This window comes from Gigantopelta aegis, chromosome 3 (genome assembly GCF_016097555.1).
Source record: "Gigantopelta aegis isolate Gae_Host chromosome 3, Gae_host_genome, whole genome shotgun sequence".
NCBI classification, from domain to species: domain Eukaryota; kingdom Metazoa; phylum Mollusca; class Gastropoda; order Neomphalida; family Peltospiridae; genus Gigantopelta; species Gigantopelta aegis.
This window is the reverse complement of record NC_054701.1, coordinates 42603397-42617234: the sequence shown is the minus strand read 5'-3', so window position 1 is coordinate 42617234 and position 13838 is coordinate 42603397. Positions and strand designations below refer to the sequence as shown.

At 38.8% G+C, this 13838-nt stretch overlaps 1 protein-coding gene across 1 annotated transcript in view; it reads left to right on the top strand.

Annotated features, from left to right (window-relative positions):
• The window catches only part of LOC121368653 (inter-alpha-trypsin inhibitor heavy chain H3-like), a 39896-nt gene extending 34149 nt beyond the window's left edge, over window positions 1–5747 (top strand). Inside the window, exons 12-13 of the mRNA XM_041493391.1 lie at window positions 3841–4200; window positions 5161–5747. Coding sequence (XP_041349325.1) covers window positions 3841–4200; window positions 5161–5417 — 617 coding nt within the window. The 3' untranslated portion in view covers window positions 5418–5747. The remainder of the gene's footprint in view (window positions 1–3840; window positions 4201–5160) is intronic.
• The last annotated feature ends 8091 nt before the right edge of the window (window positions 5748–13838 follow it).

The window sequence follows — 13838 nt, the reverse complement described above, 5'->3', positions numbered from 1 at the left end:
GCCCCACTGCAGGCCAAGACACTAAGCATCAGACAGTATCCTGCAGCGACAAACCGTCGTGAAGTTCGCCGGTTTCTTGGTATGGCCGGTTATTATCGTCGTTTCTGTGCTAAATTTGCGATGGTAGCTGCTCCCATCACATCGCTGCTAAAGAAGGAATCGAAGTTCCAGTGGTCAGATGAATGCGAGAAGTCATTCAACTGTCTTAAGCAGATACTCTCCTCGTCTCCCGTGATGGCAGCACCAGACTACCGAATGCCTTTCAAGCTGGCTGTGGATGCCAGTGACGTGGGAGCTGGAGCTGTGCTGTTCCAAGAAGACGAAAATGGACTGGACCATCCTGTAAGTTTCTTCTCCAAAACGTTTGACAAACACCAGGTGAACTATTCCACTATAGAGAAGGAAGCTTTGGCCATGGTACAAGCTCTGAAGCATTTTCAGATCTACGTGAAATCGGCATTGCATCAAGTGGTTGTCTTTACTGATCATAATCCGCTTACTTTCATTCACAGAATGAAAGCCACCAACCAGAGAGTTTTGAGATGGAGTCTTCTTCTGCAGGAATTCCCAATTACCATTGAACATATCACCCACTCTCCTTGAATTGCATAGTGAATGCAAGGAGGTTGGGGGGGGGGGGGGTATTAGTTATTCTAGCTATCTAATTTGAAGGGGATTTCCCTTATAGTATGAGTGTAGTTTAAAAAAGCCTAATGCTTTGCATATGATAATTTTTGGTAGTAGGTACAATTCATTCACAAAATTCACACGAGTATCGATAGGTATGCCTCCCAGTCCCACCCAGGCCCCCCCTCCCCCCCCCCCGGAGATTATGAGTATCTAGTTACTTAGATAATTGGTTAGCTAATCTTACTTGTATCTTGTTTTCTTAATGGTAGTCTTCTGATCTGTTGTAATGACTATTACTCACCTTGGTCTGCTGTGGAGGAAGTTGTATCTACTACCATACATACATATAAGTGCATAATAACATTTTAATATTTTATTTACATTGTATGTACAGTTCTGGTCGTTGGTTGGTTTTAGTCGGTCAACTGATGGTTCTGGAAAAGAGATGGTATAAATTAGTTGGTTCTATTTTGGTTAAGAGTTTTTATTGACCCTGGTTGGTCCTCTGGTTGACCACTTAGTGAGGTATTTTTATTTATTAATTTATAGCATACATCTTTAATTAAATATAACACGACAATCTCCTATTGAAATGTGGGAGCTTATTTTACTATTATAGAATTAGTGCTATAACTGGTTAATCTGCCACCAGAGCCACCGTCCGATTTGATGCGCTAATTGGGTCAAATGCAAAAGGGTGGCAACATCTCTTCAGAGGGTGGATGGTGGCAGTATGTTAATGTTATTTAGCTGAGTGGTTAATATTTCCTTATTTATTTTCCCTATTTTTATTTATATATGTTGCTGTCTGGTGTTCAACCACTGGTTTGGAATGCTAATCGTGGTTGAGTGCGGCATGGTGGCAATTCCGTTCCCAGTGGCTAAAGGGGTGACAGTTGTTATAACTTAGGTTTGGTAGATTGTACGAACTGGTAGAGTGCGTGAAAGATTTCGTTTTAGTTTGTTTATCTGGTTGTAGTAGGATATTAGGTATTATGGTGGCGGGGTTGCTAATGTTAAGTATTTTGAGTAGTTGCATTCTATGATTATTATGCAATGGGCAGTCCAAGAGATAGTGTTTCATATCTTCTGGCATGCCACATTGACACTTAGGTGAGCTTTTATTTATAATAGACAGACAGTTGTTAAGTGCCATTGAGTTTCCTATCCTTAGTTTAATTATTGTTTTATCGATCAGAGAGTTTTTATGTTTAGGCCTAACTGAGTTAACCATAGGTTTGATGTTGTAATGCCACAAGTTTTTTGTTTGGTCCCAGCTTTCCTGCCATAGATTAATGTAATGTTTTTTTTAGCTATTGAGATTAGTTCAGTAATGCCTAGTGGAATAGTTTGTTGATGTTTATTGTTGATGGTCAGTGCCTTTTTCCCCCCATAATCTGCAATTTCGTTACCCATAATACCTACATGAGGTGGGACCCATTCTATTGTTACGTCTGAATTTAGTTGGTTTAGCTCGTTTAGTTCTCTGTAGATGGCTGAGATTATATCTGGTCTAGTGGTTCCATTAGATTGAATAGATTGGATAGAGCTGAGACTATCGGAGAAGATTACACTTTGAGTATTTTTTGTTTTTGATCCATTTTAGTGCTTCTAAAATGGCTGTCAGTTCTGCTGTATAAACTGAGAGATTATCTGACAGCCTAGCAATTTTGATTAATTTAGGGTGCCATGTAATTTTCTCTTCTACTATTGCATACCCAACCCTGCCATTATCTGGATTTTTGGAGCCATCTGTAAAGATGTGGGTGTGCTCCGGGTAGTTTTCGTTGGCACAGACTTCATATAAAAAAAAATTTGAAGGGAGGGAAGGGGTTTTTTCCGTAGCTGTTTTAATTAGGTAAGGTGTGTGGCAATACACTGGTTGGTTTAGGGTGTGCATTGCCACTGGTATATCATCTATTCCTACTTCGGTTTCTATATTATATGCTGTAGTAAAAAAGGAGTTGCCTATTTTTAAATTGGATTTTAGGGTTACACCTGTTTTTTTTGGCCACTGGGGTAAGTTCCTGCACTGGATGTTCATGATCGAATGAGTGAACTTTAAGATAGTACTTAAGGTGCTGAAGTTTTCTGCGATGGTCCAGTGGCATAATGTTAAATTCTGTTTCTAAACTTTGTCCATTAGTATTAGCTGGTACCCTAGCGATTATTCTAAGAGCTTGATTTTGAATACTGTCTAATTTATGGAGTAAGTATGGGGTGGCGCTGCTGTAGGCTTGTGCTCCATAATCCAGTATGGAGATTATGCAGGCTTTGTATACCATGAGCATTGCCTCAGTTTGCACACCCCAACTCGTGCCGGATATTGCCCTGAGTAGATTTAGTGGGGTTTTTTTATCTATTAATTAGGTTTAGAATATGAGGTCTAAATGTTAGTTTTGAGTCGAATATGACTCCTAGAAATTTAAATTCTTCCCGAGCTATCTAAAACCCTGGCAACAAACGCGCCCAACGCGGGACCTAGCGTTATGATGTGCTATTTCCATACGCGAGCCCAACTCCCAGAGACGGTTTATTTTCTTAGATGTCCAGACTGACCGTCTGCAGTTCGCTCATTTGAACCACCGTCGCAGGACAGAACTCCCGGAGGTATTACGTAACCACTCTCCACATGGCCTCCACAACTGTTCTGGGTGTGTATTAGGGGGCACGGTCGCGTGGAGGTATTACGTAACCAAGCTGCACTAGCCCCCAACACAATGGGCATAGCCACAGGCGAAAAGATAAGAGCATGTCCCGTCACAGTAAGCTATACCATTAAACGTTTCACTCACCGAACCAGGTAACGTAGTTAACTATATAATTATGGCTGGTGCATGCTTAGATACGATAACGTAGCGCGGACATCGACACGGTCTTCTGTTTAGGTAACCGAGACGTAGGCGAAAGTTTCCGTTAAAATACCGTAACTAGTGGGGTTTTTTACGCACGTGCAGTAAACATTGCTACATCGCGGTCAGTTTAGTGCCCATTTGAAGCTAATAAAAAGATAGCTATTTGTATAATAACTGTCTGTTTATAAATATTTATATGTTTTATAACCGAATGCTTACCCTCAAGGAAACTGGTCTCCCTATGATACATTTGTCTTTGTTTGCTTAGAATATCAATGCCTACAGGTGAATCGTTTATACTTTAGGTTGTATTAAATGAGTATAAACATTAATGTAATACGTGTAACATTTTCAGATCTCACAATCAACACCAAATTAAAGAAAGGTAAAAAACATACACATCGCGGTGGTTATCGTGTCTACATGCAGACGATAGCAGTCAGGTTGCAAGACATACTGCTATTGGCTACAACTGACAAGATCACGTTGAACACGGAGACTCTTGATTGGCAGCACAGTGCAGCCGTCAGAATTCCAGGGGCGTGGCTTATCGTAAATCAAACTACACTGTCATTTCGGCTGGTGTTTGATTTTGGATTAGAAGTGGATGTAACAAAGCACGTGCATCCAAGCAAATATACTCTTGGAGAAGATTTTTTAAACATAGAGGTAGAAAATGAAGGGAAACTATCGCAAAATACAGATGGTATACTTGGTGAGCAATATGAATTTGTACATGAGTGATGCTTTACATAATTATTATTACAAAGTTAAGCCCAATGAAATAGAGAATACTTCAGTGGCTATTAGATACTATTTATTGATGGGTTTTTAAAAAGTAGTTGTAAGATAAAATGGTATCAAACACGAATGTAGTAGTCTAGTTTTACAGAGACTCAAAAAACCATGTTTATAATAAACTAAGCAAACAAATTAACACGTATTTACAGCGCTTGCGAATGCAGTTGACTTCCCAGAACAGTTTCATGTTAACTTATTGGACGTCACATGGGAAACTGTTTCAATCGTGCTTATTTAATTTGATGTTATGGCTGTGGTGTCCAGGTCATCACTTAGGAGCAGCCAATCGTATGTCTTTTAATCGATAACAGGCGTAAATTATGTGCTTATTAAGATCACAATTACGACATAGTATTAAGTAAAAAGTAGAATTTTGCTCCCAAAGTAATTTCAATATTTAGATGTCAGCCATTTAATAAGTCTAAGTCTTTAGAGAAAACCTGCTACATTTTTTTTCATTAGCAGCAATGGATATTTTGTATATGCACTTTTTCATTGACATGGCAGGACATACCGCAGCCTTTGATATACCAGAAAGATACTACAACAATAGTCCTTTTTTTATTAATCGTGGTCCAGATCATACAGCGAAGTCACTTCTCTCAAACTTTAGAGAGAGTGAAGTCACAGTTTCTTAATTGATACACTGTGGAGTTGTCAGACTCAATGAGTACTAGTATTCGTGAAGGTGTGAAAATTGTTTGTCAACGTTGTTTAAATTTTTAATTATTTTTTTATAGAATTTACGGTGGGCACTCTAGCGACTCAGGGATCCAGTATATATATATATATATATATATATATATATATATATATATATATATATATATATATATATATATATATATATATATATATACATATTGTTTTGCAGGTCAGTTTGTTCACAAGATAATCCACCTGAGAAGTGTAAACTACAGAAATGAGGGAAAAGAAGACAGAATAATGAGACACCTGAAATCCAGACCAAAATATTGGAAGGACATGAGACGTGGTCGTGCATGGCTCGTACAACGTCGCGACTACGCCTCAAAACAGATCTCCACTTGTTGGATGTTGAGATATCCATCATCAAAATTATTCGACCACCGGCATGAGTTCTACTTGATTGATGACATACTGCACCACTGAAAAGAAGGCAATAACCCAAAGAAGGACGTCAAAGAGATGCACGACGAACTGATCAATAACATGCATAATCATTTAATTAACACAAATGTGTGTGAGCGTCACCAGAAGTCTTTAAAGAAAGCCTTCGTTTTCATAATGAAGTAGAACATTTTATGGCTAATATTTAATTGTTCAAGGGCATGAAAGATGAACAAGAAAAGCAAATTGCTTACACCCGTCATCACGCAGCTGGCGTGCACTAATTTAGTAAAGTTTGTTTTATTTAACGACGCCACTAGAGCACATTGATTTTTTTGATCTTATCATCGGCTATTGGACGTCAAACATATGGTCATTCTAACACGTTTTGTTTTTTAGAGGAAACCCGCTGTTGCCACATAGGCTACTCTTTTACGACAGGCAGCAATAAATCTTTTATTTGCGCTTCCCACAGGCAGGATAGCACAAACCATGGCCTTTGTTGACCCAGTTATGGATCACTGGTCGGTTCAAGTGGTTTACACCTACCCATTGAGACTTGCGGAGCACTCACTCGGGGTTTGGAGTTAGTATCTCGACTGGGATCCGAACCCAGTACCTACCAGCCTGTAGACCTATGGCCTAACCACAACGCCACCGAGGCCGGTATGCACTAGTTTAGAGTCTGGCATACAGAGAAGAATATGTTTAAACTTTACAGTGTATTTTTGTATGAATAAATATTGTATAAAACAAATTAATAATAAATCTTCATCTAGAATCTTCAGGACACATATCGCCGATAGTAAGCCAGACCTGTTGTTCTTTTTTCAGAGACGGGGAGAACGTTCCAGACCTTCTTCAAGTAGTCTAGCCACTAGGCCTACTAAATCTTTGAAAATGTGTATTATTTTACTTATGTAGACTTGAGCTATGTATTTCAAGATGTGCATTGTTTTGTAAATGATTCATATACAGAGAAATAAAGATGGCCGTATAATATAAGCACCTGCTGCGGATGGGTGTGTGTGTGTGGTGTCAAAAATGAGGGCATTACATACATATATACATGTATATAACAGGAAGTAAATGATAAAACGATCGTTGATGTATTTTGCAGATGTCAAAACCTGACGCAATGTAATTAACAAATAAAACACCGAATGCCGAATAACACTCAGTTCATTTTTTTTTCACCCGAGTGTCTATATCTGCTGCCAATCAAAACATCGAAAGTTGCTATAAGCACACACACACCCCAAAAAAAGACAAAAAAGAAAAAGACCAAAAAAAAAAAGACAATAATAAAATAATAATAATAATAATAACAGGTATTTATCCAGACGTTGTGTGGGTCTGAACATAGGCCCCTTACCAAAAGAAAGTGGCACTGAAAATTCCCAATTTCTATGTTAAAAATTCGCAATATAGGAGCCCCCCTCCCCCACCCCCCACCCCCACCCAGTCGACGGGGTGGGGTGTGGGGGGGGGGGCTTTTTCAGAAAGAAAATGGGTTAAGTTTAGAGTTAGGGTTAAAAAAAATCATACAGTAATGATAACAGTAATTAATTCTGTCAAAAAGTTAATTTAAAAAAAAAACAATCTGCTAAATTAAATTGGGTATGGCGCCAGGTACCCGTTTTACTCTCCGGCAGAAACCCTGCTGTTCTAATAAATTAATTTAACAGTGGTGTACTGCATCATTCTGTATCTCAAGTATGATTTACTAGCGCTAATTTTCCTAATCCCATCAAACATGGAACTCTGGCAAAAAAAACAAAAAAACCCATACACAGACACACTCCAGATACCGTTCCCACGGGCATATACTGCTAAATTACGAAACCCACAATTCCAACGTTATCATGTTCACAGCTGAAGTAATGACATTACTAAAGTTAAAGGATGCCGCACATCGTCTCTGGGTTACAGTGGACAAGAAAACTGGATATGGTATTGCCTTTTTTGTAAACTGTCCGTTTTTATGAGGATATTCGTTTTAATTTGTTCCAACATGCTCAGTTGTGCTGTAAATTTTGTTTATGTCTTTACCTAATTTAGAGAAGTTATGTATTTTAATGTCAGAGCCTAACCTTGCATTTATAACAGCCCAAACCGGTGTTTATATTATACAACATCGTAGAGACACAAGTGTTATTATTATTTTAATGATACATACTTCTGTTATTTAACTATACTGTCTTTCATAATCCCACAAGGAATGGCTTATGTACTTTTGTGTTTGTTTTATTTTGTAACTGTGTGATGGCATGTTTGCCAATCCATTTCCTTTGGAAATAAATTTTGTTTAAACATGTACATAAGGTGAGACGTTAATAAAAGAAAGAAATGTTTTATTTAATGACGCACTCAACACATTTTATTTACGGTTATATGGCGTCAGACATAAGGTTAAGGACCACACAGATTTTGAGAGGAAACCCGCTGTCGCCACTTCATGAGCTACTCTTTCCGATTAGCAGCAAGGGATCTTTTATTTGCGCTTCCCACAGGCAGGATAGCACAAACCATGGCCTTTGTTGAACCAGTTATATGATGGATTAAAAATCCCATGCCTCGACTGGGATCCGAACCCAGTACCTACCAGCCTGTTGACCGATGGCCTAACCACGACGCCACCGAGGCCGGTAGACGTTAATAAATTACCTGTTAATAAATTATCTATCTATATTGTGACAGCACCTGTATGGATGGGTTACGTTAATACCAACGAATTTTAAGTAAAAACTAAATAAATATATTTTTACAAAGTGCGTCGTTAAATAAAACATTTCTTTCTTTTCTTTCTATTTTTACAACGCCAGTTATATATTTACTATATTACAATAATTATAAGCATGAAATTTAAGAACCATATTTTAACCGATTCTGTATTAATATGCTGACATTTATAGACCTGTGGCTTTTATATTGTTCTGAAAATTATCAATGTTTAGCAAATGCTTCGATTGACTAAATAAAACTATTGGGAGACTTTCCAAGCGTACGTTTGTATTTACTTATCAATAAACTGATTAGTATTTTCCATAATCACCCAAACGCATTAAAAAAACGAAAAAACAACAACAATGCGCTAATCAATACCACATTTTATTTACAAAATGTACAAAATAAATAATCATATTTTATTTACAAAATGTAGAAAATATATAAGTAAAAAGTGTGACATGTTAATGCAATAGATTTTTTTTTTACATGTATATAGTACGTCCTTCCCACAGTGGGACGGGGTTTTTGTTGGGGTTTTTGTTGTTGTTTTTTTGTTTTTGTTTTTTTTTGGTTTCTTAATACTATGAAATTTATTACAAATTATTTATTTCACACAATTGCACACAATAATAGGTGGGGTTTTTTTAAATATTATTTTTGTTGTTGTTATTTCCAAAACACTATTACTTTTCTTCTTAAACCAAACTGAATTTATTTAAAAAATAGGAGGATGTGACGACGGACTATATAGGTCTATGTTAAGTTAAATGTGCCACCGTTAAATAATCACCGATTCCTTAGAAATCCATTTTCATATTCACACCATCATGTCAAATGTCTGTTTGTTTTAATTACACTCCTACATCCTCACTGATATAAACTGATGACTACAGAGGTAGTTAAATTTGGATCGTTGCACCCATGGTTTCCCACTGCCCTTTTGCAAGCATTGCCCACATACGTTTTTTAACCACATCTACGGGAAATATGAAAACTTTTAACTTGCTGTCTATCATAATATATATATATATATATATATATATATATACATACACACACACACACGTGCACGAGAGAGAGAGAGAGAGAGAGAGAGAGAGAGAGAGAGAGAGAGAGAGAGAGAGAGAGAGAGAGAGACAGACAGACAGAGAGAGAGAGAGAGAGCATGGGAGCGCGCGCGCACGCACGCACACACAGACATACACACACTGACATGCAGACACGCGTACACACACACACGTGTCACACATGTATCTTGTGTCATACCCTGCCTAAGAAATAGCTTATTAATACACAATGACATTGTGCAGACTAGGTTGTTTTTTTTTTTTTTTTTTTTTTTTTTTTTTTTGGGGGGGGGGGTTGGTGGCGGGGGGAGGAGGGGGGTGTCTTTTTTTTTAATGTTGCATACTTTTTTTATGAATCGCCCGCCCGATCTATATCTAATAGACAATTTATAACAACACACGAAACATTCTTTTATTAGATCAGTCTTAAACCACTAATACTGGTTTAGACAGGAAACAACACATGCATGCAGTGGTTAGTTGGGTCCACTTAGAGTGCTTCCATCCTATGACCTGCTGCTGGGCGAGACGTGGCTCAATGTAAAGCGTTCACCTGATGCGCGGTCGGTTTAGGATCGATCCCCCGTAGGTGGGTCCTTTAGGCTATTACTCGTTCCAGCCAGTGCACCACGACTGGTATATCAAAGGCCGTGGTGTGTGTTATCCATTCCTGTATGTGGGGTGGTGCATATAAAAGATCCCTTGCTACTAATGGAAAAATGTGGAGTTTCCTCTCTGTGGAAAAGAGCATATAAACTATCACATGTTGTTAACTGAACAAAATAAAATATATTGGGTTTCCTCTGAACACTGTATGGATTAACACATGTCTGACATGCAACAATCGGTGATTAATAAATCAATTTGCTCTAGTGGTGACGTAAAACAAAACAAACTTTATTTTACAATATCCGACGATGAAACAAATCCTAAAATTCGGGCAAAAACCATTTCTAGATATTCGAGCAAAATGAGCTGGCCTGAATCCTTTTCACCATGTGTTTTCAAAATTCTAACCACAATATTAGTTGTAATCCATGTTAAAATGCGTAGTGATTTGTTTACAACCATATATAGCTGTCTGCCCCCTGCAAAAATGTGAGCCCGTACGCCTATGTAAATCAGCTCCAATTGTGTCAAAACAAACTATAGCCCTACTTCGATTTTGTGGTATTCACCCTGTATCACCCGTAGGCGTATGGGTTGTCATTTTTTGTAAGGGGCAGGCTGATTTTTGTTCTAATCAAACGAAAATACCCGAATCTGGACAACAACGTTTATTCATATTAGTATTTATTACCAGACAGCTATGTAGGGTTAAAAACGAATCACTACGCATTTTTACATGGATTACAACAGATGTTGTGAGTAGAAGATGGCAATACAGGGATAACTGTTTTTAGACCATCTCATTTGGCTCGAACGTCTCCATCTTTATTTCCTGAATACAAAGATTTGCTCTCTCAGTGAATGGGGGGGGGGGGGGGGGGGGGGCAGCAATCCACCCCCCACCCCCCGACCACCCGTCTTTGACGTTTATGGGCGATACAAGATAACTACATGTAGATGTATACATCCTCGATAATATCATACTCCCGGTTCCTCAGAGAGGTTGTTTCCTGTGGAGATGCGACTTCTGTGAGTTGGAAGTAAATCAGGTTCATTATGACATCCTGAAGTACTTAACCTACAACTAAATAGCGAATAAAGCAATGTGTTGTCTATCTAGCTTCTGTCCTTGGTGAGAGGGATTTTAAAGGTCCTATGTCAAAGTTGATACTACAATATTTTGTAATTTTTGCATTTATTTGTAATAATTAACTACAAATGAATCGATCCCAAGATTCACCTCTAAAATACTTTTTTTTTCTACCAGTAAATTTAATTATTTGGTTGTAATTTTTTATAGGCATATAACTGAAGGTATAATCTTTATGTTTCAAAGCAAAAATTGATAAATATTTTTGGCGGGATCCCCATTAATGCAACTTTAAAATCAAACATTATTTTGTTATTAAGTTATTATACACACCCGAATAAAAAGTACAATGTCATAAGTACAATGTTATATTTCACTCTTTTTGTTAGTAAATTAAATAATGCGAATAGAGTTGAAGGTATAATATTTACATTTGAAAGAAGAAGTTACTAAATAATTTTGGAACTCATTATGAAACTCTGAGACTGCACTTTTAAGGCAAATAAAATTACAACAACAAAACCAAACAAAAAGACAAAACTGAGTAAATTCCATTTAATAGATGTATACGTGAGGTGTATACAGAGAAATGTTGTTGATTTTTTTTTCTTTTTTTTTTTTTCAAAACTGTCAACTAAAATTGTGAGTTGTCCTTGAAATTGTGAGTCGACCTTGAAATGAAACGAGCGTACGCATGTGTGTGTATGTGCGTGTGTGTTTGTGTCTGTATGTTATTTGTATGTCTGTGTGTGTACATGTCTGTGTGCGTGTGTGTATGTGCGTGTGTGTATGTGCGTGTGTGTTTGTGTGTGTATGTCTGTGTCTGTGTGTATGCGTGTGTGTATGTGCGTGTGTGTTTGTGTTTGTATCTCTGTGTCTGTGTCTGTGTATGTGCGTGTGTTTGTGTTTGTATGTCTGTGTCTGTGTGTACGTGTCTGTGTGTGCGTGTGTGTATGTGCGTGTGTGTTTGCGTATGTGTATGTCTGTGTCTGTGTGTATGCGTGTGTGTATGTATGTGCGTGTGGATTTGTGTTTGTATGTCTGTGTGTGTGTGTGTGTATATATGTGTGTGCGTGTGTGTATGTGCGTGTGTGTTTGTGTTTGTGTCTGTGTGTGTACGTGTCTGTGTGCATGTGTGTATGTGCATGTGCGTTTGTGTGTGTATGTCTGTGTCTGTGTGTATGCGTGTGTGTATGTGCGTGTTTGTTTGTGTTTGTATGTCTGTGTCTGTGTGTGTACGTGTCTGTGTGTACTTGTGTGTATGTGCGTGTGTGTTTGTGTGTGTATGTGTGTGTATGCGTGTGTGTATGTGCGTGTATGTTTATGTTTGTATGTCTGTGTGTGTACGTGTCTGTGTGTGTATGTGCGTGTGTGTTTGTGTGTGTATATGTCTGTGTCTGTGTGTATGCGTGTGTGTATGTGCGTGTGTGTTTGTATGTCTGTGTCTGTGTGTACATGTCTGCATGTGTGTATGTGCGTGTGTGTTTGTGTGTGTGTGTGTGTGTCTGTCTATATGCGTGTGTGTATGTGCGTGTTTGTTTGTGTTTGTATGTCTGTGTCTGTGTGTACGTGTCTGTGTGTGCGTGTGTGTATGTGCGTGTGTGTTTGTGTGTGTGTATGTCTGTGTCTGTGTGTATGCGTGTGTGTATGTGCCTGTGTGTTTGTGTTTGTATGTCTGTGTCTGTGTGTGTACTTGTCTGTGTATGCGTGTGTATGTGCGTGTGTGTGTATGTCTGTATCTGTGTGTGTACGTGTCTGTGTGTGCGTGTGCGTGTATGTATGTCTGTGTATGCGTGTGTGTTTATGTTTGTGTCTGTGTGTGTACGTGTCTGTGTGCGTGTGTGTATGTGCGTGTGTTTTTGTGTGTATGTCTGTGTCTGTGTATGTGCGTGTGTGTTTGTGTTTGTATGTCTGTGTATGTGTGTGTACGTGTCTGTGTGTACGTGTGTGTATGTGCGTGTGTGTTTGCGTGTGTGTATGTATGTGTCTGTGTGCATGCGTGTGTGTATGTGCGTGTGTGTTTGTGTTTGCATGTCTGTGTGTGTACGTGTCTGTATGTGTGTGTGTATATGTGCGTGTGTGTTTGTGTGTGTATATCTGTTTCTGTGTGTATGCGTGTGTGTATGTTTGTGTTTGTATGTCTGTGTCTGTGTGTGTACGTGTGTATGTGCGTGTGTGTTTGTGTGTATGTGTATGTATGTGTCTGTGTGTATGTGTGTGCGTATGTGTATGTGTATGTGCGTGTGTGTTTGTGTTTGTATGTCTGTGTCTGTGTGTGCGTGTGTGTTTGTGTGTGTATGCGTGTGTGTGCGTGTGTGTTTGTGTTTGTATGTCTGTGTCTGTGTGTGCGTGTGTGTATGTGCGTGTGTTTGTGTGTGTGTATGTATGTCTGTGTTTGTGTGTATTCGTGTGTATGTGTGTATGTCTGTGTCTGTACGTGTACGTGTCTGTGTGTATGTGCGTGTGTGTATGTGTGTATGTATGTGCGTGTCTATGTGTGCATGTGCGTGTGAGTATGTGCGTGTGTGTATGTGCGTGTCTGTGTGCGTGTGTGTATATGTCTGTGTCTGTGTGTGCGTGTGTATATGTCTGTGTCCGTGTGTATGCGTGTGTATATGTGCGTGTGTGTGTGTGTGTGTTTGTGTGTGTATGTCGGTGTCTTTGTGTGTGTGTTTGTCCGCGCGCGCATGTGTGTGTGTACGTATGTGTGTGTCTGCGTGTGTAGGAGAGAGAAAGTGTGTATGTGGTATATTCTTAAATTATGACGTCAGTTTCAGCCTTGGAGTCTGCGGAAGCCAGTGTCCGCGGCCAGCCAACCACCCATCTCCGCTGCTGATGCCTATGGATGTCATTTTAGAATGATAAAGGATTAACCGTAATGATATGTTAATAATGCATGCGCGTACATTCTTTAAGGCTCGGAAACGGGTGGTTGGCTGAAGCTCAGATGATCATAATATGCCCCAA